The sequence below is a fragment of the Aureobasidium pullulans genome (genome assembly GCF_000721785.1).
Source record: "Aureobasidium pullulans EXF-150 unplaced genomic scaffold scaffold_6, whole genome shotgun sequence".
Lineage (NCBI taxonomy): Eukaryota > Fungi > Ascomycota > Dothideomycetes > Dothideales > Saccotheciaceae > Aureobasidium > Aureobasidium pullulans.
Genome location: NW_021941026.1, coordinates 180401 through 202879, shown reverse-complemented (window position 1 = coordinate 202879; position 22479 = coordinate 180401). Strand labels below are relative to the sequence as shown.

Sequence of the window (22479 nt, the reverse complement as noted above, 5' to 3'; positions counted from 1 at the left end):
CCTATATCATGTCTTGGCGTCAATCCGAGATCTTATCTTATCGTCTGATCGCGCTCTTCCAACACGCCTCTTGGTCTCACTCGTGAACAGGCGACAGACACAAAAGAAGAACACAATTTTTCTAGGCTTTCCCTGTTCAACAATCAGCATGTCTGGAATGCAGGTACCCCCGAACAGCGTATGGAGTTCCATGAACTACACTCCTCCTCGCGGCTCCTGCAATCACAAGAACGGCATGATATCCAATAAGTGTCCTTGTCTTCGCTTTATGCTACACCCAGTAAAGGTAGGTCATGTCTTTGATTCATTTGCCATTCACCATACTCTCCTCTCCCTGTGTTCATACCAACACATACCAACTCGCTAGGCTGCCACGTCATTTGAATGTGACGGTTGTGGCCACCATGCATCATACCACAACCTGGACAACCCATCGGAGGACGCGATCCTGGCCAAATGGAGTGCTCAAGAGGCACAGACTCAAGCAGCGATAACCACCACCTCAGCACGAAACAATAAGCGCAGACGCATCACCTCACAGCCTCACAACGAGCAGCAAGCTGCCATCACGATCGCCGACGATTCAGAGACCGTAGATGGCGCACCCAATGGTCAGACCAGGAACAACGAAAAACTTCATGCCTTTTCATCGGTCTTCAGCAGCAGGAGCGGCAGCCAGAGATGAAATGGCTTTTCACCATCAACCAAACATCCCGCCAAGCATTCAGCTGGTGTCAAAAAAGCCACCATCGCACAGCAAGGAAATACAGTTGTGGCTTTTTCTGCCTTTCTCAGCGCCCTCAGCATTTTCCCTTTTGCTCAAAAAAAGCCAATCAGCCTTATCGACGTCCGAAAACCTCCTTAGTCGAAATTTCTTTACACTCTTCGGCAGGCAGTGTTGATGTCGTTGCGATCGTGTCATGGCTGTTGCTTAGGGTTGGCTGAGTACGAGAGCAGGCGTTGACAGGAAACGCTCGCAAGAATTTCTATGAACTATAATGACGCTCAGTTATCGTGATCGTCTGGATTAGGGCGTCGGCTCACACTCCTTGATCGGGGCATTGGGCCCTCAACATGACTTACTCCGAACCGTGAAGCATCATGGGCTCGGAGTGATTGAACAGGGGGTCCCGGAGTGTGGAAGAGACAGCAAGACATCGGCAAGCATTGATGCAAGCATTGATGCAAACAAAAAATGGATTGCTCGGAAATAAACACGCCCTTTCCAAGTCGTTGTACGCAGTAGTAGTTAGCTAAGGCGCGACTGGTTCAAATAGACGATTAAGATGAGACCACGACCTTTCGTGAGATGAAGTTCCAGCAGGAAACATACTCCGGCCAATTCTATGCGGACAGCCATACTGAACCCAAGGATGAAACATGATCGTGAGAGAGAGAGAGCGACATGGTAGATCTTGGCACATAAACATCTTCCTACCATTCCAGAATTTGACTCCAATCTGTAAACCACCATCCAATGAACCACGGAGAGCCCGACAGACCTCTCCACTTCCAAATCAGCATGATGCAGATGCAAAATGGCGTCAATATCATACCCTCACAACAGCTGACAAAGATGCAAAAAGTCCGTCGAAAGGAGGAGATTATCCGATCTACGGCATCACCGACGACGATATCAATGATTCGAAAAATGCACACTCGATGCTTCCCTCGGGATGGCCGGTCTGACAGCAAGCAAAACACCAGCTTCTTCGGTTATTCCAGAACAAAAACGCCATGGCTGTGTGGACGATAGCTGTCCTTGATGATTGGAAGTTACAACATCATATTCGATATCCGGAATGGCCGGTTCAGCAAACGACAGCTTTCCAGAAAGAACGCCATACAAGCTGCCACCGATAGCTAGAAAGAAATGACAGCTGCCAACTTCAACCACGCTTTTGCTTTCGGAGAATAAAATGTGTGGACATTTATTGACGCGTCTGCCCCGCGGGAAAGGAGAGGCTGGTATGTATGCATGCAAGCTGAATGAAAACAAAAAAGCTCCATCCCACGATGCTGGATCCGAATCCGACCTCTTGCCTTTTCTTATATCAATCTTCCGATCTATATGAAGCCTTCGGTCGGATATCAAAAGTGACCATATGCTGAATCCAGAAAGATGTCCGACGAGCCCTGGGAACTTGTTTTGCGGGAGCGCTAAGTTCGGCACGTGGAGAGAGAGAGAAGTGTGTTGTGCAGGTGAAACGGGAGGAAATATTAACCGACGATGGTGAACCATGATATCAGTGTTTTGACCCGGTATGGGATCCTCACTACTGCCTGGTCTATACATAAAACACTATACCAAGATTGTGGAAGGGAAATGCAATAGCAGGTCAAGTTGCAGACTGGATGGATAGAGCACATGATTCATTATATGATATACGACGAAGTATTAAAGTAACTGGAGCCTGTACTCGAGTGTCTTCGACCCCGGTGGGGTGTCAAGCGGAAAGTATCTTGAACTTGAGTTGATCTTTCCCACGTGTACTACAAGGATGGGAAGGTCAGAACAGGGCCTATAGGTACTGAGTATACTTCTCCTCTTTCCGTGTGTTTGATTTGTCCAGTCAAGGATCTCTGACAAAGGTGGTTTGATCCAAGGAGTGCAGTACCCGGGTAGATCTGAGATCACCTTTTTCGATGCGATTGAGCAATCAAAGACGGCCTTATGCGTTCAGTGATGACCAGGTTTCCATGCCGCTGCTTTCCCCAATGGTGAACAACACATAGGCGGCGTCATTGATACTCCTTGATGATCCTGAAAAGCTTATCTGCTCTTTCACGTGGCCTTCAGCCGTGATCATCACGTCTTAAATCTCCTCGAAGTTCGAATTGTTCTTCTTGGCTTCTTCTCGTCGATTTGCGGTTGTACGAGCCTAAGAGGGAAGCAGCCAATGGGAGACGAAGAAGTATGTTCTCGAGAAAGCTGAGGGGAAGTGCTTCCGGCGAAGGAAGGAAGGATTGCGCTTGAGCTAACAGGCAGTTGCAGAGTTGCAATCCTGAACTTTATGTGAGGTTAGATACCTAATTTGTATTAGCTGTGACTGCATCGCACTGTATGACTCTTTATTTGATTGGAACCTATGGGAGCAATCGTATTGCAATTTGCAACGAGGACGTAAGGTCGGAGCGGTGAGTGTCACACGAAGTTGTGTCTCTGCATTAGATAGTTTGTTTCCTTTGGCGTGAAGTGGAGATTGTAGTAACGAATAAGGCTGCTAGACGTGCATTCATACTTGCCATACTTTTCAGAATATTAAGCGGGCTGTGTTGTCTGTTGGTTCAGGTAGCAATTAATTTGGCACCAAGATGATCCAAACTTGGTGATGTTCAAGTAAGGGAGTTACTCTTCAAAGCCGTTCTGCCCCCAGCTTCGCAGATTTCAACTCAGCCGGTAGCAATACACGGTCATCGGAAGTGCCTTGAGGCGTCAACGGAGAGTCGTTGATGATCGGCTACCCAGCAGGTCCTCGCCGAACAATATCATTGCTAGAACTCTGCTCTGCGTTACGACATTTGAAACCACCGTGATGCCCTGGGGATGACCCTCGATTCCCAGCGAAGCGAACTGAGTCTCGTGAAGAAAAAGTCTCCCAACTTTAAATCGCAAACCTACCAGCCGAACTGCCGTCCAGTGTCAGTCCCTTATCCGACGGCGCTCGTGTAAGGCTGTGCACGTCATGTGGTGTACCAAACAGCCTTCAGGATGAAGAAACTCTGAGCTTCGGATCTGTAAGTGTATTCGACTAAATTTTGTTTGTTTGAGACGAAGGGTCAAGGGTCAAGGGTGGAGGATGATATGATTATGACCAGGATGTTATGGTATGTACTGTATGTATTCCGTGTCAGGCCACGAGACGATGTGCACTCGTGCAGCACATCGCGCGGATTGTTTCCTAGCCAGGTTGTTGCATGAACAAGCAGCGCGCAAGCAGGAGATGAGGTTACTGATCCTTCGTCTCTTGGTACCCCACGTTCTAACCTACACCTCACCTCGTATCGTGCTTCGTCCACTTGCTCTCCATTTCTCGAACGCTCGAACAATTTGCTCTGCCTTGATGCATAGCGGATATACCGATCGCACCGTTGAGATGACTCGTCGAATTGAGAAAATGGTGTTGGTTGCATCAGTGGATGTGTAGGCGTTCGGAGAGATGGTGATGCATGCGGTGGCAGCTCGGAGTCGCCGAGAGGCTTGAACCTAAGCTGGCGGATCTGTCCGAGTGGTCCGCACGTGCTAACGGCCTGCGCAAAGGGCGGTGCGACCGTTTGGGTGTCTTGGGTTCAGTGCCGTTCGGTGTTGGGGAGTAAGAAAGTTCCGTCATTTCCCTTCTCTTGACTCGATTCTCTTCTCAGACCCGAAGACTTGGTCCTCACCGATTGGCGCATCCCAAGAGTATTCGCTTGCTTGTTTGCTTGGTGCTGATGGTTCGAGTGACCAATGCCATCATCGGCCGGTCCGAATGCTCTGCTCCATGGTGCTCCATGTTGGGTCCTCTGCAAGCCATTTCCCCTGGATGCTGTCTTGAGATCGGAGTGCCAACTCTACCCGAGCTGGTGTTACTGATGCAAGTTCCTGCAAGGAGGCATGTCAGTTTCTTGAAGGCTGAGGGAAATGACTTGTGGTTGGGCAGCGAGATGATGAAGCCCAGCAGTACGGTTCGGTTTCATGCATCCCCAAAGCTTTCGTGCATGACAGCTTAGCTGTAAAAATGCACCATGTTTTCGAGATCAGCGCCGTTGTCCAGAGAAATGGACTGCTTGACGAGCCTCACTGGACAAGGCCCTGGAGTGAAAAGCATCGTGCATTTTTACAGCTTCAATGGCATAGGAAAGCACATGGGAATGAAGAATTTCCAAAAAGAAAAGATAAGGAGAGCTGAAACGTACCGCACGCATAGTGTTGGCTATCTGTTGTAGCGCCGGAGTATGAATGGGTTGAGGTCGGTTTCCTCCAAGGATGGCATTTCTTGAGGTAAGCCAACGCAATGCTGCGCTTGCTTTGAGGTATATCTGTTGGATCTTAAAGCGCCGAATGCTAGCATCAAGCATAACCCTAGTACCGGTATCAGGATCGGAAACAAGATTATCCCAACAAGCAAGAGAACACTTACCGTTGGAGCTGCGCTTTCTCTTGTTCTCCATCTCCATCTGGTTCTGGTCCTTGGCAATCGAATGGTTGGTTGAGTAGAGCTTGGGCTTCTGCTGCGCATTGGCGAAGCACGCAATATCCTTCCTCGTAATATTCTTCGGCCGATGGATTTGCTCTGATATTTGCGATGGCATGTTGTAGATGTCTGAAATCAGAAAGAATTTCGGCGATACGCATGGCGCGTGCCTCATTCACTGAGGCAATGCATGTCAGGGTGGTTGGTTCCGGAATGGTGGGAAGAGTTGGTACAAGGGACATCTTACATCCGTCGGTCATTGAGTAAAGGCAGGATTGAATCAGCTGTGGTGTGAGTTGGGTCTGGGATGGGTAGTGATCGGCAGATATATAAACAACCCTTACAGCCAAGTGTGTCTTTTTCTTGAGGCTGATTCTGTTCAATTCGAGGAAAGTATCGTGCATTGTCACACATGTAACGAGGTCGGTAATATGCGAACAGATCGGGTGGAGAAATAGTAACAGATGTCAAGGGTGTGCAGAAGCGAAGGAGAGGCTGTGGATGGATTGGGAGAGGCGTTAATAAGTACACCAACAAGGGAAATGGTCGTCAAGGAGGCCAGGGCAGACATGATTAGAACGGGGTTCACATCTAAAATGGCAGCTTTACGCCATGGGTGGTGTCGGCCAAGACGTCACAAGCTACCAGACATGGGCGTGTATCGGTCGACAGCTACTACGGAACAGCCAAGGGCAAGCACGCGCACATGGCAGATGCACGAGAGTTTAGCGTCGTCGCAGGGCAGAGTCAGGTATCGGCGAGTCCTAGAGTCGTTTGGATTCAGGAAAGGCGTTTCAGTGGTATTGCGGGGGTGGAGAGCGCCACGGTCAGAGCTACCATCGAGCTGCCGGCGGCGCCGGCACTTGTGTCAAAAACAGGGCTCCACGACGGACTTAGCGAAACGAAGAAGAAATCATGGTTTGATACGGGAGGGTAATAACACAGCTTGATTCATAAGATGACGCTTCCGGCTGCTGCTTGCATACCGGGCTGGGTGGACCAAAAATACGCTGCTGGCTGTGCAGTCAAAGTGTGCAAGCGAGTCGGCGAAGGCGATGGTATGGCATGTGATGAATTAAATGACGTCGTGAAGGTGGGAGGTCGTTAAGTTCAGTCCTTCTCAGCAATCGAGTTCAAGCGCTCGTCGATTTGCTCTTCGGTCAGGGTGGAGAAGTCGGTTGTGGTGCCCTCCTTGCCATCGGGACGGGGACCGCCAACGATGCCAATCTCAATCTCACCCTTCTTGAAGTCAACACTCAGCACTGTGCTGAGAGTGGTGATGGCGAGCTCAACGACCTCCTCCCAGTTGCCCTCAGCACAGTTCTTGTTTCGCAGCTTCTTCTCGAGGTGGTTCATGGCCTCTTGCGCCTTGGGGCCAGAAGCGGTGGCCTTGTAGCCGACAAAGTAACCTGCAGGATCGCACTTGTAGAGCTGGGGGCCAAACTCAGAGTCGACAGAGATAAGCGTCGTGGCAACACCCAGGGGTCTCATGTATGCCTGCGCCGTGTTAGCACAATATCCAAGGACCGGCAGAGGATCAGCATCTCACTCTTTGCGTGTAGACTTGGGAGATGTTTGCGAGACGCTTGGCCAGGACATCACAAGGCATCTCATAGCCGTTCTTGTATCTGAACTCAGCGGCCTCTCCGCGCGCTCTCATGACCGAAGCTCTTGCATCTGCGATGGAACCAGTCATGACACACCCAACCGAAGGCGACAATCTGTGGATGTACGAGACGGATGAGGGGTCGATGAGCTTGTCGGGGACCTTCTTTTGCGAGATGACTACTGCACAGTCCTTGCCGCGGACGCCGACTGAGGTGATGTTTGCTGCGGTGATGGCCTTGAATGCATATTCTGTATAGTGTGAGCCAGTGGATGCGCGATCGGGAGATGAGAAAGCCACGCACCGACTTGGTAGAGACGACCCTGGTCCGAGAAGATGGTAATGTGTCTGTCGTAGCCTGCGCTGCCTGTTGCGGGAGTTAGCTATGGCGATGGGGAGTACGAGGGCGGACTCACTCATGATGGGCAACTGTTTTGTGTATGAGATTAACCTTGTATAAACTCCGGATGAAGCAGATCAACGAGACGAAAAGAACAAGGCGATGGATGGCAGTGAGATTGTGGTGATAGTGAAGCTCTAGAGCGCGCGTTTGCCCTTGCTCGTCATGGAGCTTCCAGCGAAACACGGCGGCAGCGCTTGGCACTTCCGCCTTCCCCGGTCGAAGATGCCAATCCCCAAGATTTTTTTGTTCCTTCTCTTTTGGGTTTGCATGTGATCCTTCCACTGCTCTTTCCTAATTGCAAAGACAACCATGGCCGATCAACGAGTACCTGCCTGGAAAAGACTGGGCCTCAGTCTGACAAACGCCAAAGACTCCGCACCAGCACCTGCTTCTCCTGCTACTTCTACAAAACGCTCTCGAGATGATGCCGATACTCCCAACAGTTCGAAGAAGCAAAGGCTCCATCAGACCCAGAATGGAGCAGATATATCTAGCCCTGCACAAAAGCAGTTGCAGCCTTCGTCAGTAGCTCCGATATCCAGTCCAATGCCCTCGAGATTGTATGCCTCTTTCTGCTTCTCAACTTCTCTGTTCGACCATCGCGTTGCTCCTCTATAGTGATGCCCGCGATACTCTCACTCTCGCTTCAGCTTCTATGTCTTCTTCACTCATACTAATACACCCTATAGACGAGCTTCGCCGGAAAAGTCCATTCTAGCCACACCAAACAGCAAGCAAGGACGTCGCAAATCCGTTGTTTTCTCGAATGACACTAAAAAGCAAGACGGAGACAGCGCTCAAACCTATTTCCAAGCCTGGGCAAACGACGAGCTCGATTACTACGCCCAGAAAGCCGCAGACTACGACGCTGCTGAAGCCGCGAAGACAGCAGAGACCGGAAGACCTGTGGACACCATAAAGTTTGATACAGCCCAGCCAGAGATCTCTCAGGAAGCCGAACTTGCACCCAACCAAACAAAGACTGAAGAGGAGGTAGAGAAGAGCCCGGTCAAGGAGGACAAGAAGAAGTCAAAGGCCGAGAAGAAAGCCGAAAAGAGGGAGAAGCAGGAACAGCAGAGACTGGCCGCATACAAGAACGACACGACGCAAGCCGCTTCCGATTCTTCTACACCCGTAGTAAAGAAGCCCAAAGTCCGCACGCCAAAGGACACCACAAACAAACCCGTTCCCGAATACGTCCGCTATCTTGAGCAGTACCACACCGACCGACCTTCTTGGAAATTCAACAAGTCCAAGCAGAACGATTTGCTCAAGAACATCTGGAATATCTACCGCGTCCCCCTATCTTGCAACGAAGCCCTGGTCGAATACCTCGACGGACTGCAAGGAGCAGCGGCACGCCAACGTCTGCGCCAGACAGCTCAATCTGCAAACATCGACATTGTAGCATTCATCCGCGCGGAGATCCCTGAAGTCAAGGACGAGCCTATGGAGACCGCCGAGGCTAGAAAGGCCGCCTACGACGGCGCTCTTCGCAGGCAAGCCGAGAAGCTTCGCAATGCGGGCATCGATCCCAACCCAGAGAGGACCAAGAGGATCCAAGAACAAAAGGACTACGATGAACGTGTTCAAACAGTCTACAACACTATGAGCAAGGGCGAACCTCAAAACTCTGCTAGACCCACGCCTAAGAAGGGAGAGCCTAAGGTCTCTGCACGCAAGAAGAGAAAGTCGAGAACTGACATCTCTGAGACCGAGAGCAGCGACAGTGACAGCAGTGATAGCGACAGCAGCGAGAGCGAGAGCGAGAGCGAAAGTGAGAGTGAGAGCGAGGAAGAGGAGGAGAAACCTGTGGTGAAGAAGGCCGTGGCAGAGAAGGCTAAGAAAGAAGACTCCTCGGACTCGGAAAGTAGCGAAAGCGAGAGCGAGAGCGAGAGCGAGGAGGAAAAGCCTGCTGCCGCAAAGAAGGTCGAAAAGCCTGTTGCAGAGAAGACCAAGAAGAGAAAGACAAGGGACTCCTCCGACTCGGAAAGCAGCGACAGCGATAGCGACGATGAGCCCGCATCAAAGAAGGCCAAGATCGCTAAGCTCAAGGCCCAGCTCGCAGAGGCAAAGATTGCAAAGCTCAAGGCCGAACTTGCAAAGGTCAAGGCTGAGACCGGCAAGAAGTCATCGAGCAAGAAGAAGTCGGACAATTCAGAGTCTGAATCCAGCGACGACTCCCCGCCTGAGGACTCAGACAGCGACGACAGCGATTGAAGTGATTGTCAACCTCCTCTTGTTCGATTTGTCTATCCTCCCAACCACAAACACACCTCTCACTTATCATTCAACTGCACATTATGGTCTACCATCAACATGCACGAGAGCAACCCTACAGCGAACTCTGCTCATGTCAATCTCTTCGATCATCGCATCCCTTGGTGGGGATCTCTCACTCGGGAAGCTAGAATGAATCTACGCCATAACGTTTGTCAATTGAGAGCTCAAATCTCGACTTGGATACAAGCGCTATGACCGACACAACCGTCTACTGCTTATTCAATAGATCACCCATCAAGACTATATCCGTAGTAAAGCACAGCTCTTCACCACTTAGATGATCTAGGTGGCTTGTCAGACAAGAAATAAACAAAATACTACAAACGAAGAACCTCGAACAACACATCTCACCAATCTACCTTCTCCAATCGTATTTTTAAACGTGAAAATCCCAAACCTGATGACCCTCATTGGACAACCACCTCAATTACAAACTCCACCGTGCATTTTGAGGGACTGCTTAGTGAAGCGCATCGGCAGTTTGAGAGCTCAGTCCTGATTGCACTTTCTGTGTGCCCCTGTGCCCCTGTTGCCTCTGTATCGTTACTTCTCTCCTGTCCCAGCCTCGACCAACTGGTCATTGCAACAGTCAAAAGGCACGATGTTTCCGTCACTTTCCTCCACTGCCTCCACGAGAACATTGTTTTCCTATATATCTCCATTAACAATCAAGTTGATGTGAAAAACATCGGGTATGTTGATGGTCCGTGTAGGAGTGTACTGATAGGATGAGAGCTTGAGTCTGCTGTGATCTCTTTGCCCCTTGTCGACGTCTTTCGGGCATTGGGTCGTACCTTCCCATCGACAGGCACTCTGATGTTGCATGTTATCAAAACGCAAGAATTTTGTTGATGTGTGAGGTGGTGTATTGAGATCCAGAAATGACGACGTGAAGGAACGAATTGAAACTTCACTTTGCATTCCTCTGGCAGCTTCTTGATATCCATTGCTCAACGGAGATGTATCATTATGCTTGGACGAACCATCCACTCTGCAAATCCCAGCCCCTCGAAGTGTTCAATACCAAAAGAAACGCCATCAAGAATCCCAATCAAGCTTCCTTGGAAGAAGCACCCCCATTCGCTTCGTCCTCTCTAGTCCTCTTTCCCTTCTCCCTCTGCTTGCCCTTATCTACTCCCTCCCTCTCCTGTTCTCTACCACCAGCAGCATTACCAGCAGCGGTCCCCTGTCTCCTCCTCCCTCCCCGTCTAACCGGCGTATAAACATCGTTGAAATTCATAACCACACCCAAAAACCTCATATCCACATCCGGCTGATACGCCAAATCCCCAAGCAAGATATTAACCCTGACCCTAAAGTCCGAAGCCAGAGATTGCAATCTGCCTCGTAGAGAAGAGAGGATAGCGGCTTCGTCTGCCGCTGTGTTGCCTGTGTTGGAAAGAGGAAGCAGAGGGGGGATGGGGGAATCATTGTCGCGGTCGGGACGGCGGGTGCTGCGGTGGGCGCCGCTCATGTGGGAAGATCCCAGGTCGGCATCGTCTTTTTCGGTTACGCCCCAGGTGCCTGCTGCGGTGCGGGTTTCAATTTTGGCAGCGAGGTCTTGACGGCGTGTGAATTCTGCTACCGAGTAGGAGTATAGACTGTCGACTGCGTCTTTATACGCCAGCATCAGTTTGAGCAATTCGTGCAATTGCGCTGTAAAGTCCGGTGCTGTGGATGAGTGGGCTTGAGTGCCTGAAGGTGCTAGTAAACCTTTTCTAGTGATGCTTGTGAGGTATGCTTTGTGGGCTGAGATTAGGGTGTCGAGAGTTGCGTCGGGAGTGCGCATGGCTTTTTGAAGTCCTTCCCAGCCAGCTTCGATGACTTCGAAGAGGATGTAATGTTGGAGTTGAGAGACAAAGTGGATCATCTCTGCGATGCCACCTCGTGCATTCTTCCAATCTCCATCAACTTTGTCGCCGACAGCGCCTAGCACACCACGAGCACCAGTCATTGTTCTTCGCCATGTGCTTCCTAGTGCGAACTCGACGCGCTTGACACGCCATAGGAAGTTGAACACCTTGAGATATTGCTTCGAGGCCCATGGTGTGACAATGACATCCAGCGGTGAATCAACTCTGTATTCAAGAGTGAAGACGTCCCAGCCGATTTCGCCATGAGACAGCTCAAGCATACGAGCATCGAGACGGCGGAGAACATCAGGAGAGTCGTATTGAGCGTTACTGTTCCTGATAGCATGCTCGAGTTGAGCAGTGAGCGTGTGTCTGTACTGGCTGTTGGCCGGCCTGTCGAGGTTCGTAGATAGCGACTCCATGAGCAAGGCAACAAAGTCACCCTGTCCTAGCAGTAGGTACTTCTTGAGAGCCGCAAGATGCTCGAACAATTTGAACTTATCTTCCATGAGGTGGATCAGACGGGCCATGGTGCCCTTGTAAGCCGAATCGATAGACGACTCAAGGGTGGCTGTGTCGCCATAACGAAGCTCTCGCATAGAGCTCTTGCTATGGTTCTCAACCCAGGCCGAATCACCACAGCCATAGCGAATGAAGTTGAGCGATTTGCCAATCAGGTAAACCTTCTTGGCGAAATCCTGTGTGATAATAGTCGGTATCATGCTGTCTTTGAGACGGTATTTGTCCTCCCAGACGCTTGTTGCACCACCGCGACGGGGGTCAGATTCCATGTCGGCATCGCGATTTTCGTAGACGAAGAATTCTAGGAAAGGATCTTCAAGCTCGCCATCGTAAATCCAGTGTTGCAGCATGGTATAGAAAGGTCGCGTAACATGGATCAGCAGTCGCTCAGCGAATGTGTAGACGAACGGGTCTCCATGTGATGAGGCGTAAGAGTGGATGAGTGATATCAGCTCTCCTCCTTTCTTCTCTGTGAAGGTGTTAGCTGAGAGTCAAGGACACCATGTTTCAAGGATTATCACCTTTTGCTTCCTCAACAATCATACTCATGAGCCTCAAACCCATGGTAGCCTCACGAGTCCAAACAACACATCGTTTTAGCGTAACGCCAGCTTTTCCCAGGCCAACGTTCCCAGGAGATTCTTGTAGTTGTGTCAATGCTCTTCTGATCTGTGCTTCAAGAGTAGCCACCAGACCAAGATATGCTCTCAGCTCAACACCAATTGCAGAACGTAAACTCTGACCCACTAATCCACCTTTTGAAGACTCGACGAATGCTGACAGACTCCGGTACAACAGCGAGGGCTCCGCGAGTGTGTGTAGTAAACTGATGATCGGTACAGATAATGTCGCAGGAAGCTTGAGCGAAGACTCGGAGAATGCAAGATTAGTCGAAGAGAGACCTTGTAATGTGAATGGCAAATCGCGAAGCAATTGGGCTTCCGTCGGCGCATCGAGCGGGTTTGCGGAAGCTGTTGGTTCTGGCGATGCTTCTACTGATCGAGTTGATGCGCGTAATGGCATTCTTTCTCTAGATTGTGGCAGTCGCACAGGCTCTGGGTCCTCAGGATTGGGTACTCTGGGTAGACCATTGCGGGAAAAGGCATCGTTGAAGGCGGGGGCATCACTGCTCTGCTGTCGCAAGGGAGGTTGCGGGCGAGGGGTAGGCGAGGGAGCGGCATCCGGTGCTGCTCCTGGCTCAGAGTCGGACAATCGGTACAAGAAGTATAGAATGGCCCATTTTCTGTCGAGAACAGGCTGGCTGAGCAATCGCGAATAGAGGTTTGAGAAGTGAAGGGCCTTGTCCGGTCGGCTGTTTTCGTGTACCAGCTTTTGTCTGATCAGGTCGGCGGCATGGTGTACATCGTCTGCCGCAGCCGAGGAAGGTTGTTCATCTGCGCATACCACTGGAGTTAGCTAGACGTTCTCATTCGATCTGCGACGAAAGGAGCGTGCCTGCCTAATGTTTGTCTTGCAGCTTGCAATGCCTCGTCGAAGCGCTGGTCTTCGACTGCTTCATCGTCGTCCTGGTTCCAAGGTATCAATCGGAAGAGTAGCTGTTGCAACGCGTTGTCCACGCGCTGCGCCCGATTTTCCATCGCTCATGGATGCAAGAAACTGTTTCTTGGAATTTGCGCTATGCTCCAGATACGCGCGATTGGAGAAGGACGTGTTGTTTGTCCGCCAAGCCCAAAGCTTCAATTCGAGTCTATACCGATGTGCTGTTCCTGACCAAAGACAGCATGTTTTTCAGATTGGCTGGTTTCCCGTAGAGAGTCTTTGATTTGAAGCCTCTCGCTTTACATGACTCCGGTTTCAAAGATATTGTGCCTTTGCCCAGATACACAACGCTTTCAAGGGGAGAGATCACATAGTTGTTTGAACGAGTCTTGCGGTAATACAGTACTATTCGTGTATGATAAAAACCAGTGATTAAAAGACTAAAAGCAAAGCCCTACCCATACTACTCCTGCCTACCCGCAGTGTGCCAATCCGTTTGTGCAGCAAGATCGCTCCTCCAATGAAAGATGTACAAGTTGAAGAAGGAGCCATTAGCTAGCTTGTAAAAGGGAATGTAAGTGCGCCAGCACTCCCAAGAAGAGCCTTGCGCCTTGAGCCCACTTTCTGCCTGAGCAAATACATGCTGCCGGCGCTGTGTCTTGCCTTGCAGTCGTGCCTTTTAAACGCCCCTATAACACTGATTTGCGGCCGTCTAAGAAGAAAGAGAGTTTTACCTTCTCTGCATGTTGGCTTGCGACGGCACGCCTTGCTGCATGTGAGACATTTGCATGCCGTAGGGGTTGGCGAACTGGTGGGGGTCGCCAGCAATGTTCTGCATTGCCATGCCGCTAATGCCCTGTGCCTGTGAGACAGGGCATTCTTTGTGGGCGAGGAGAAGAGTCTTGAGACCTACTATCTCCTCACGAAGTTGAGTGACAGTAGCGGCAAGTGCGTCGTTCTCTGTCGAGAAGATCTCAACCTTCTGTTGAAGGTTGGCCAGCCATTGCTTCTTGCGTTGACGACACTTGAGCGCAGCAATTCTATACGCTGGTTAGTATACATTCCTTCTGTGTCAGGGGATATTGAATACATACCTGTTTCTCTCGAGGAAATTCTTACGCTTTTCTTCATCGGTCATCTTCTTGTTGTCCGGTCCTCTCTCCATATCCATATCGTCCATGTCGGACTCATCCTCATCCATTGAGGGCATGCTGGTCTTCTGGCGCTTGTTGGAGCCCTTGGGCTGGTCCTCGGCCTTGCGTCTTCCATTGTTCGAGTTCTTGTTGTTGCCGTTCTTCTTTCCCTTGCCTCTGCTGGGCTTGACGTCTTCACCGTCACTATCGGAGAAGTTGCCGTGCTCATTCTGTGTTGACCCTGACAAGTTACTACCGATAGAGTTCTTGTTGGCACGGGCGGCCATGTTGGCGGGACCATCGTGGCCTTGTTGGCCGAGGCCGCCAGGAAGGTGTGGAGGGTTGCCCATGTAGTTCATTTGGGGCTGCGACTGGGGTGGTGGGTATTGCTGAGGCTGGTTACGGTTGCCGCCTCTAGCTTGCGCGAGCATAAACAGGCCGTTAGCTGCGTCATTGGCATCGTGTTGCTCAAATGTATCGTTCTGTTGCTGCTGACCGAAGCCCTTGCTATCGAGATTGGGCTGAATGTTCGGATCAGCGGCAGCAGATGTAGGTGGTTGAGGCATGGCAAATTGTCCGTTGACTCCGCCCTGGCTTGCGCGGGCTTGCATAGCGGTTCTGTGGAAGTCGAGGGTGCCAGGAGTGGCGCCACCGCTTTGGATAGCGTTGAAGATTGCTTGAGAGTTGGGGCTAGGCTGAGGGAACATAGACCCTCCACCGCCAGGAGTCAGACCAGTCCTAAGAGAGGACTCGTTGGGAGTAGGGAAACTGCCACCAAAGTGGTGGTCGTTGCTGAAGTAGTCGTTGGACGACCCTGCAGGGCCGGTCAGCATTGCCGGGCTAAGAGGACCTGAACGAAGAGAGCCAGGCCAGGCTGGGGTAGTTCCAGGGAGCAGAGGGGCTGGCGATGTCAAACTGTTAACACCTGGAAGTTGAGGCTTGCCGGGGGTATCGGTCGACCCTCCAAAGGCACTTTCGAAGGGATTGGGTTCCTTGGTTAGGTGGGCAGCGCTATGTGCTCCGCTGAAATAATCGTTGTCTCCGTTGGCCTTATTCGGAACAGGTGGAGGTGCAAGCGGCGCATTGGTCGAGGACGTGTTCTCTTTTGCGTTGTCACCAGAGGGTTTGATGTCAATGGCAGGTATGTTCTGCTGAGTGTCTAGCAAGATATTAGTCGCTGACGCAAATCACGATTCTATCAGCGACAACATACCTTGACGCGAAGGAGATGGAGCCTTGTCTTGGCTTGAGGTATCTGTGATTGATATCGCATTAGATGACATCGATGGAAAACGCGTCATATGGAAATGACGATGATGCGTGGCGGACTTGTCGACGACAACGTGCATGGTAACTCATGACAACACCTCGCAGCATAACAAAGATAAAGAGACCTGCTTACCTTCTTGTTTCAACACGTCCTTGGTCTTCGTGCCACTTGGGGAAGACATGATGAATGTTGTGACGAGAAGTTAGAGATGGAAGTAGCAGACACGGATGACGTATTTTTGGCTGCAGGCAGGTGCGACCGGTCTTGGGCGATGTTCCTTCTCCCGGCTTTCAAATCTCACAAACTGACAAGCCAAAAACTTCGACTTCAGTCAAGAGGCAAATTTCGGAAAGTCGATATTCCTGTCGAGCGGTCTTGTCAGTTTCGGCATCCTAGGATATATATACGTTCGGCGACAAAACGCGAAGTGCGGCTCCGGCTGTCAGTGGGTTTTCGGTCTCCACTCGCGCCATCGCGTCGCCCTCCACTCCTCGTCGCATTCAGTGGCGAAAGACTTACTGGCAGTGAAGTGAGTTGATTCACAATCGACGACAACGCGTGTTTGTCTTCGACTCAGTTATCGAGTCCTTCTTTGCGACTCTAGGATACTGAGGCTCTGCTTGGAGATGCGTCGAATTCTTTGGTGACGCAATTGCTCTTGTTCGCGACGAAAAACCCAGATGTCTCCTCGAACGCGAGAGTCTCAAGTCTGCTCAATTGCGCGCGTGTAAAAAATACCACAGTTGCAAGGCTGTATCTGTTCAATGATCGCTGCGGCGTGTATTCGAATAGGCGCGTTATGTTCCTGTACCGCACGGTGCTCCGGTGTGCTTCTGGTCTTGGGGTGCTTTGGTGACGTCGCGAGAGACGTCAGAGGAGGTGAACGTCAGATTTTAGAGATTTGGCAAGAGGCTGCACGTGATTGACAGGTGGAGGTTGTGTTATCGAACGGGTGGTTCTGCTTGATAATCATCCAGCCGTGTCCCGCGGACCGGAGACCAAGTCCGTACCAACACCTCCATCTCAAGCTCAGAAGCAAGCGGAACAACCAAGCCTATGGCGACTCAGACCAAGGAGATCGAGTGCCACAATGAGAAGAGTCCGGATCACTGGACGTGAAGCGTGAGGGGAACAAAGGTGAGCCGCGAGGTGTGGTATGCGGACGTTCTGTATCAGGATATACTTTGTCCAATATCATATCCGGAGAGCTATCGATCGGCAGATCGAACGGGCGTACAGCACAGTACATGAACCAGGTTTCCGGTGTCAGAGGAAGGCCGGAGGATGCTCCTATGGGTGTATCATCTTGATATACTCCGTACCATATGGATGAATGAGGACCATGTCAGCAGCAACTTTACATCCTCACAACAGTTACGGGGATCAGAGCAGAAAGAGGATGGAAAGATAAGTTACAAAATGCAATTGCCTATTGAATAACTAGGATACACATCCAAAAGGAAAGAGCGATCATGCAGAATAGGAAGGAACGACCATTCTGAAGGGTAGGCATGGCGAGGGGCAACAGCGTTCAAGAAGAAAAAGCGACGGAATGACACTTGAATTAGCCTGGACCTATGCAACTTCTATACCTGCCCTTCCCGCGAATCCTGTGTCTGAACATCCGTCTATCGTATCGGAAGAAGTGAGCATGCGAAAAAGGCAGGGGCAACCATGCGAAAGAGGAAGCAAGAGCCTCACAAAGAGGAAGTGTCGATTATGCAAAAGAGGAAGGAGCCGTCATGCTGAAAAGTGGGAAGTGAGAAGGAGCATGGTTCCCAGGAGGAAGGAGCGATGAAGTGACGCCTGTGCTCGACTTCCACGCCTGCTCATCCAATGTGGTCCAGTCTTCCAAAGTCCGCCCGTCTTCATTCCGAGTCGAATTGACTGAGCTCAGAGTCGCTGGAAGGGTAGTCCTGGGCCCAAACAGGCTTTGTGGTTTCCTCCTCCGATTCCTGTTTGATCTCGATGGTTGCTTCGGAGTCAGAGTCGCTTTCATCTAAGGGTGCAAGAATGGGGCCGTTGTCTGTGTATTTGATCTGCTGGCCGACAACAATTCTCGACGAGCGGATGCGGAGAGACTTTGTGTGCGTGTTGTATTCGAGGAACCGTGGGTTGCCGGGTTGATAGATGGCGAACTTGACGGTGAGCTTGAGGTTGTCACAGTCGAGGAGTGGATCATGCTTGCTAGGGTCGTAAACTACCCAGTCTGTTGTGAATCAGCATGTGTCTAATAATCTATGTTGTGTTTCGCGAGTTGACTCACGTCGATTGCGTGAACCTTTGTGGAGTAAAAGGTCGGTGTATCCACCTCTTCTGGCCTTGTGGGAAGCTGGTACGTAGGACTTGAGAAGATCTTTGGCATGCCCGACGTGATAAGGGGCCTCTGCAAATCTGCGGACGAGCTTCTCATTAAAGCCGAGTCCGAGCAAGTCGTCTGTAAGGGCGTGCGAAGAGAGACGAGGAGCGAGAGAGGCCATGACGTTAAAAGGTGGGATTGTGGTAGGTGTTGAAGGGCGAGGATTGAAGAGACCTGAACCGTGAAAGGAAGAATGTGTGAGAGTGAGGTGAAAGGAAGAATGTGTGAGAGCGAGTGGAGATTGAAATGAAGTTGAGCGGACTGTAAAGTTGTGTCTGTACAGAGACGAGAAAGAAAGATTGATGCAGAGACAGTGAAAATGTACGTGAGACAGCACCAACCTGGTCGACGAGCACGACAGACTTTTACAATAGCATCGATTCGACAACAATGTCACTCTTCCTGGTTCTTGATTTTTCGTTCACTTGCCAAAAAGTCTGGTCGCCATCGAAAAGCACAGTCGTCGAACAGCACAGTCGTCGAACAGCACAGTCGTCGTTTCTCCATCACTACCTACCATCAGGAGCGTGAATAGAGCGCAAGTGAACGTGACTCTCGATGGACACGATGAGCTTCGCGACAGATTCTTGCATTATGATGGGTGTTTAGTTGATCGTTTGATTGAGGAAGAACTCAAAAGTTGAGCTTCCCCTTTATGATTCCAGCATCAGATCTTCTCACTGACATAGATAGCAGCTCGACAGCCACCCCGGATGACGTTCGTCAGAAGCTCATAGGGACGAGCCTCCTTTGCATCATGCTCTACAGCGTGATCAAGATGCTCGAGCTCCTCGTCTCTAATTCTTCGGAGGTTGCTGAGCAAATCTGTCATCTCTTCGCCAGGCTCCTCTCCCCGGTCTTCCATGTCCTTCATCCACGCCAACAACTCTCGCACTTGGGCGTTGTAGTGCTCTCCAATCTCAGTCTCGACGGCCTCTGTACATGCCATGGCAGCCTCCTGACCCAGTATGGCGGTTGTCCATCCTAATGCAGTCGCAGCGACACCCCAGACTGGAGTCATGGCAGTCGGGCGAATGCGGTGCTTGGCTATGATCTTGTTGAAGTATTTGAAGTGGCCGGCCTCTTGATCGTACATGTGCTTCATTAATGGGCGAAGATGAGGGTGAGCCCTGACGGTCGGCGGTGTTTGAGCCTGGTAGATGAGAACAGCAGCAAGCTCGCCAGTCTGGTTCACACGGAGCTGAGGACAGTCAGATTAATTGATAGACAGGAAATCTAAGTAATTGAGGCGTACAGCACTGTCAAGGAAGCGTTCTTGTTCAGCAGTCAAGGGACGCTTCCTCTTCCCTGAAGTTCCAGACTCAATCGTTTTGGGCTTTGGTTCGGTACTCGGCGGGGCTGACGAGGTGGTGATAGGTGCAGCATGCTGCAAAGACCCGATATGCAGTGAACGAGGCGACATGGCCATGCCTCTGCTGCACCGGCTCAGCTGACGGAGCGACATTATGATTGCAATTATTTCTAGAAGATGTGCTGGAGTTTTCTTCGTTCCTAGTCTGTAGGTACGAGTAGAGGCGGAAATGCAGGGTTGAATTGGTAGAAAATGGGCAAAGAATGGAAGTGAAGCAACAATTATCTATGTCATCGATTCGAGGCTCTTTGGGTCGAGCTTGGCGCAAGTCAGTGGAGGAAGTGTCCCTTCACTTTCCATCTCTCACTCATTAACTGCTCTTATTGTCACACTATCTATTGTCCCCAGCCACGCTAATTGCACATCTTCCGAGATCACTGCTGCAAATCTTGCGACTTCTCCTTCCGTCTCCCACGTCAAACTTTTGGTCCTCGATCCTCGAAACTCGCTTTAGCTCTGTCCCCTGAAATACCTACCACCACACACACATCACCAGCCATGTCAGACAACGAGCTTGATGCTGAGCTCCTCGCTCTTGCCGGCGACGATAGCTCCGACGACGAAAGAACAGACAACAGAGCCGCACAGCGCTCATCTCCCTTCGAGCATGCCGCTCAGTCCTCAGAGCCCGACCGCTCTCCACCCCGTCGCGGTGTCGCGCAAAAGCCAAAGGGCCGTTCATCTGCTGCTGCAACACGAAGACGAAGAAAGGATGACTCTGAAGAAGAAGGTGAAGCGTAAGTCGACCAACACTTCTCCTTCATCCTGCCCGACTTCTCTTCAATCTGCCTGCTTTGCCATACTGTACGGCCTCACGTACTGATTGCCATCTCAGCTCTCCCGCTTCATCTCCTCGGTCACTAGGCTCCGCTGCCATGGACGAATCCGACTCGGAAGATGGCGCCGACTTCGACCAGGACGCTCCCCTGTACCCCATCGAGGGCAAGTTCCGCTCAGAAGCCGATCGCGCTGAAGTCATGGGTATGACCGAGATCCGACGAGAGGAAATTCTCGCAGAACGTGCTGCAGAAGTCGAGAGAAGGGTCCAGGATCTACAACTCAAGAAGATCCTCCAGCAACGCAAGCGAGAGCAAGCCGGTGCTGATAAGAGAAAGCGCAAGGCCGCTGCCGCCGACTTGGACGATGAGGACCAGCGAAAGAGCAGTAGACCAAAGGTCAAGGCGAGCGGGCCTCTGGAAGCATACAAGAGAGAACGAGAGATGAAGGGCCAGCAACGAAACCGCGAGGACGACCGCAGAAGAGACCGCTCTCCTTCAAGGGACGACGGAGATTCGGACAGAGATGCCGATGGAGACAGTGAGGTTGAGTGGGACGAGAAGCCTCGAGCTGCAGCTTCTCGCGAGGAAGCTCCTGCGACACTGCGCGACTACGAGCGTGCTCGCATCGGACGTACCAACTTCGCCAAAGTCTGTTTCTACCCGACTTTTGAAGCCAGCCTCAAGGGCTGCTACACTCGTGTCAGCATTGGCGTTAATCGCGAGACTGGAGCACCGCAGTATCGCATGGCTCAGATCAAGAGTATGTTCGGTCAAATCTGCTTCTGATCGAACGCTGCTAACAATCCCAGGTTTCGCTACCGGCAAACCTTACCAGATGGAAGGTTTAAATGGCAAGCCTTTCGTTACCGACCAGTACGCAGTTGTCGCCCACGGCAAGGCCGAGAAAGAATGGCCCTTCGTCGCATGCTCCGACGGAAGCTTTACCGAGATCGAATTCGAACGTTACAAGACCGCCCTGTCCTCTGACAACTTGCGCCTGCCTTCTAAGAAAGTGCTGGTCGCCAAGCTCGACGATATCCACTCCCTCCTCGAATACCAATGGACCGATGAAGACATCCAAAGAAAGATCAACCGCACAAATGCCCTACAAGCCAAATTCGCAGACTACGGCCGCGAAAAGATCAAGAAGCGTCGCGAGGAAGCAGCATCCCGTGGCGACGACACTACAGTCGCTAGATGTGATGCCGAACTCGCATCCATGAGCTCCGGCGGCTCCTCGAAAGCCCAAGCAGCAGCCAATGCAGCAAAGCAGAATGGCAAACTCGCACAACAAGAACGTCTCGCAGCACTCAACCGCGCCAATCGCAAGGCCAACAGTGAAGATGTGCGCAAGGCACAATTGGCTGAGAAAAGAGTTATCCAGAAGGCCAGAGAGGAGGCAGCAGCAAAGGCACGTCGTGAAGCCGAAGCCGCAAAGGCGAAGCTCCTCTCAGTACCTGACGATCTCTTCGGCGATGCCAGCGATATCAGCAGGACTGGCACACCCGCAAACGGAACAGCCAGCGCTGGCAACGTTACACCGCTCCCCGACAAGATGAAGAAGACGACGTTGGGCGGCTTCAAGAAGAAGGCAAGAGATGAAGACATCATTGCCGACATGGACTTGGGCATTGACATTGACATCTGAGAGAATTCAGCAATATCTACAAGTGCCGAAAAGCAGTACGGCATCGGAACTAGTCTAATCATCCATCCATCCCTGCACGACTTTTCCTGTCCATAGATCTGAAGAACGAAGTCATGAAAACAAAAAACAATGCATATCAATCGACTCAAGTCATATTTCAAGTCTCTCTTTCCTCCATCTATTACCTATGATCATCCCTTCTCCGTCTCTCCTACCGATTTGTACTCCACACATGCTCTCTCATTTATTTACTACGCATCATGCCTTCTCCATCCCTGACTCTTCATTACGCTTCTTTATGCTCTTCACGACTAAAGACAAACTTGTATGTGGTATCACCCTGTTCCTGGTCATACAGCAGCGATATTACCTTCCGCGTAACCACTATACTACTCAAACATGTTGTGCTCCATCGTCAATATAGTCTTGAATGTCATCAGATACCATTCCTTCGATTTTATGAAGTTTCCACCAGGATACAGTGTTGTCGAGACATATTCCAGACTTCTGTAACAAACAGCACTGATCATCATCGCATCATTTGGAGCCTCCAATGTTAGCAGCCATAACACTCGGA

General features: G+C 51.0%; 10 protein-coding genes across 10 annotated transcripts; 4 read left to right on the top strand and 6 right to left on the bottom strand.

Moving 5' to 3' along the window:
- Positions 1–148: 148 nt before the first annotated feature.
- M438DRAFT_333710 (uncharacterized protein) lies at positions 149–685 on the top strand (the record flags this gene model as incomplete). The annotated part of the gene is made up of 2 exons (XM_029903644.1): positions 149–286; positions 368–685. 2 exons carry the CDS (start codon positions 149–151, stop codon positions 683–685), a joined length of 456 nt encoding a protein of 151 aa, XP_029761948.1.
- A 3768-nt stretch (positions 686–4453) lies between these two features.
- M438DRAFT_270874 (uncharacterized protein) lies at positions 4454–5416 on the bottom strand (the record flags this gene model as incomplete). Its single annotated transcript, XM_029900434.1, has 3 exons — positions 4454–4582; positions 4897–5062; positions 5121–5416. The coding sequence occupies 3 exons, from the start codon at positions 5414–5416 to the stop codon at positions 4454–4456; spliced, it is 591 nt and encodes a 196-aa protein (XP_029761947.1).
- A 159-nt stretch (positions 5417–5575) lies between these two features.
- M438DRAFT_184457 (uncharacterized protein) lies at positions 5576–6259 on the top strand. Its single transcript, XM_029899212.1, has one exon. The coding sequence runs from the start codon at positions 5639–5641 to the stop codon at positions 6122–6124; it is 486 nt and encodes a 161-aa protein (XP_029761946.1). The 5' UTR covers positions 5576–5638; the 3' UTR covers positions 6125–6259.
- M438DRAFT_344210 (proteasome core particle subunit alpha 1) lies at positions 5960–7293 on the bottom strand. Its single transcript, XM_029905163.1, has 4 exons — positions 7197–7293; positions 7085–7147; positions 6724–7031; positions 5960–6671 (listed from the first exon to the last, which is right to left on the bottom strand). Exons 1-4 carry the CDS (start codon positions 7198–7200, stop codon positions 6285–6287), a joined length of 762 nt encoding a protein of 253 aa, XP_029761945.1. The 5' UTR covers positions 7201–7293; the 3' UTR covers positions 5960–6284.
- Positions 7294–7729: 436 nt separating this feature from the next.
- On the top strand, positions 7730–9730 carry M438DRAFT_404357 (uncharacterized protein; the record flags this gene model as incomplete). Its single annotated transcript, XM_029909721.1, has 2 exons — positions 7730–7743; positions 7873–9730. 2 exons carry the CDS (start codon positions 7730–7732, stop codon positions 9401–9403), a joined length of 1545 nt encoding a protein of 514 aa, XP_029761944.1. The 3' UTR covers positions 9404–9730.
- A 456-nt stretch (positions 9731–10186) lies between these two features.
- Positions 10187–13439, bottom strand: M438DRAFT_395947 (uncharacterized protein; the record flags this gene model as incomplete). Its single annotated transcript, XM_029909242.1, has 3 exons — positions 10187–12310; positions 12363–13235; positions 13301–13439. The coding sequence occupies 3 exons, from the start codon at positions 13437–13439 to the stop codon at positions 10518–10520; spliced, it is 2805 nt and encodes a 934-aa protein (XP_029761943.1). The 3' UTR covers positions 10187–10517.
- Positions 13440–13595: 156 nt separating this feature from the next.
- On the bottom strand, positions 13596–16295 carry M438DRAFT_184342 (uncharacterized protein). The gene is made up of 5 exons (XM_029899211.1): positions 16264–16295; positions 15877–16106; positions 15688–15729; positions 14436–15633; positions 13596–14381 (listed from the first exon to the last, which is right to left on the bottom strand). The coding sequence occupies exons 2-5, from the start codon at positions 15923–15925 to the stop codon at positions 14072–14074; spliced, it is 1599 nt and encodes a 532-aa protein (XP_029761942.1). The 5' UTR covers positions 15926–16106; positions 16264–16295; the 3' UTR covers positions 13596–14071.
- Positions 16296–17612: 1317 nt separating this feature from the next.
- M438DRAFT_353916 (uncharacterized protein) lies at positions 17613–18224 on the bottom strand (the record flags this gene model as incomplete). Its single annotated transcript, XM_029906920.1, has 2 exons — positions 17613–17953; positions 18011–18224. The coding sequence occupies 2 exons, from the start codon at positions 18222–18224 to the stop codon at positions 17613–17615; spliced, it is 555 nt and encodes a 184-aa protein (XP_029761941.1).
- Positions 18225–18770: 546 nt separating this feature from the next.
- On the bottom strand, positions 18771–19526 carry M438DRAFT_270716 (putative ubiquinone biosynthesis protein Coq7; the record flags this gene model as incomplete). Its single annotated transcript, XM_029900415.1, has 2 exons — positions 18771–19304; positions 19359–19526. 2 exons carry the CDS (start codon positions 19524–19526, stop codon positions 18771–18773), a joined length of 702 nt encoding a protein of 233 aa, XP_029761940.1.
- Positions 19527–19885: 359 nt separating this feature from the next.
- M438DRAFT_344205 (uncharacterized protein) lies at positions 19886–22309 on the top strand. Its single transcript, XM_029905162.1, has 3 exons — positions 19886–20212; positions 20311–21014; positions 21064–22309. The coding sequence occupies exons 1-3, from the start codon at positions 19974–19976 to the stop codon at positions 21900–21902; spliced, it is 1782 nt and encodes a 593-aa protein (XP_029761939.1). The 5' UTR covers positions 19886–19973; the 3' UTR covers positions 21903–22309.
- Positions 22310–22479: the final 170 nt, after the last annotated feature.

What these genes read in the sequence shown, in the direction of transcription:
- M438DRAFT_184457 (XM_029899212.1), top strand. Translation starts at nt 5,639, where the DNA reads ATGTCAAGGGTGTGCAGAAGCGAAGGAGAGGCTGTGGATGGATTGGGA.
- M438DRAFT_344210 (XM_029905163.1), bottom strand. An exon ending in GGGTCGTCTCTACCAAGTCG is followed by an intron (nt 7,032 to 7,084) that starts GTGCGTGGCTTT and finishes CACACTATACAG; the next exon opens with AATATGCATTCAAGGCCATC. An exon ending in CCCAAGTCTACACGCAAAGA is followed by an intron (nt 6,672 to 6,723) that starts GTGAGATGCTGA and finishes AACACGGCGCAG; the next exon opens with GCATACATGAGACCCCTGGG.
- M438DRAFT_344205 (XM_029905162.1), top strand. Translation starts at nt 19,974, where the DNA reads ATGTCAGACAACGAGCTTGATGCTGAGCTCCTCGCTCTTGCCGGCGAC. An exon ending in TCTGAAGAAGAAGGTGAAGC is followed by an intron (nt 20,213 to 20,310) that starts GTAAGTCGACCA and finishes TTGCCATCTCAG; the next exon opens with CTCTCCCGCTTCATCTCCTC. An exon ending in TCGCATGGCTCAGATCAAGA is followed by an intron (nt 21,015 to 21,063) that starts GTATGTTCGGTC and finishes TAACAATCCCAG; the next exon opens with GTTTCGCTACCGGCAAACCT.
- M438DRAFT_184342 (XM_029899211.1), bottom strand. Translation starts at nt 15,925, where the DNA reads ATGTCTTCCCCAAGTGGCACGAAGACCAAGGACGTGTTGAAACAAGAA. An exon ending in TCCATCTCCTTCGCGTCAAG is followed by an intron (nt 15,634 to 15,687) that starts GTATGTTGTCGC and finishes ATATCTTGCTAG; the next exon opens with ACACTCAGCAGAACATACCT. An exon ending in AATTTCCTCGAGAGAAACAG is followed by an intron (nt 14,382 to 14,435) that starts GTATGTATTCAA and finishes ACCAGCGTATAG; the next exon opens with AATTGCTGCGCTCAAGTGTC.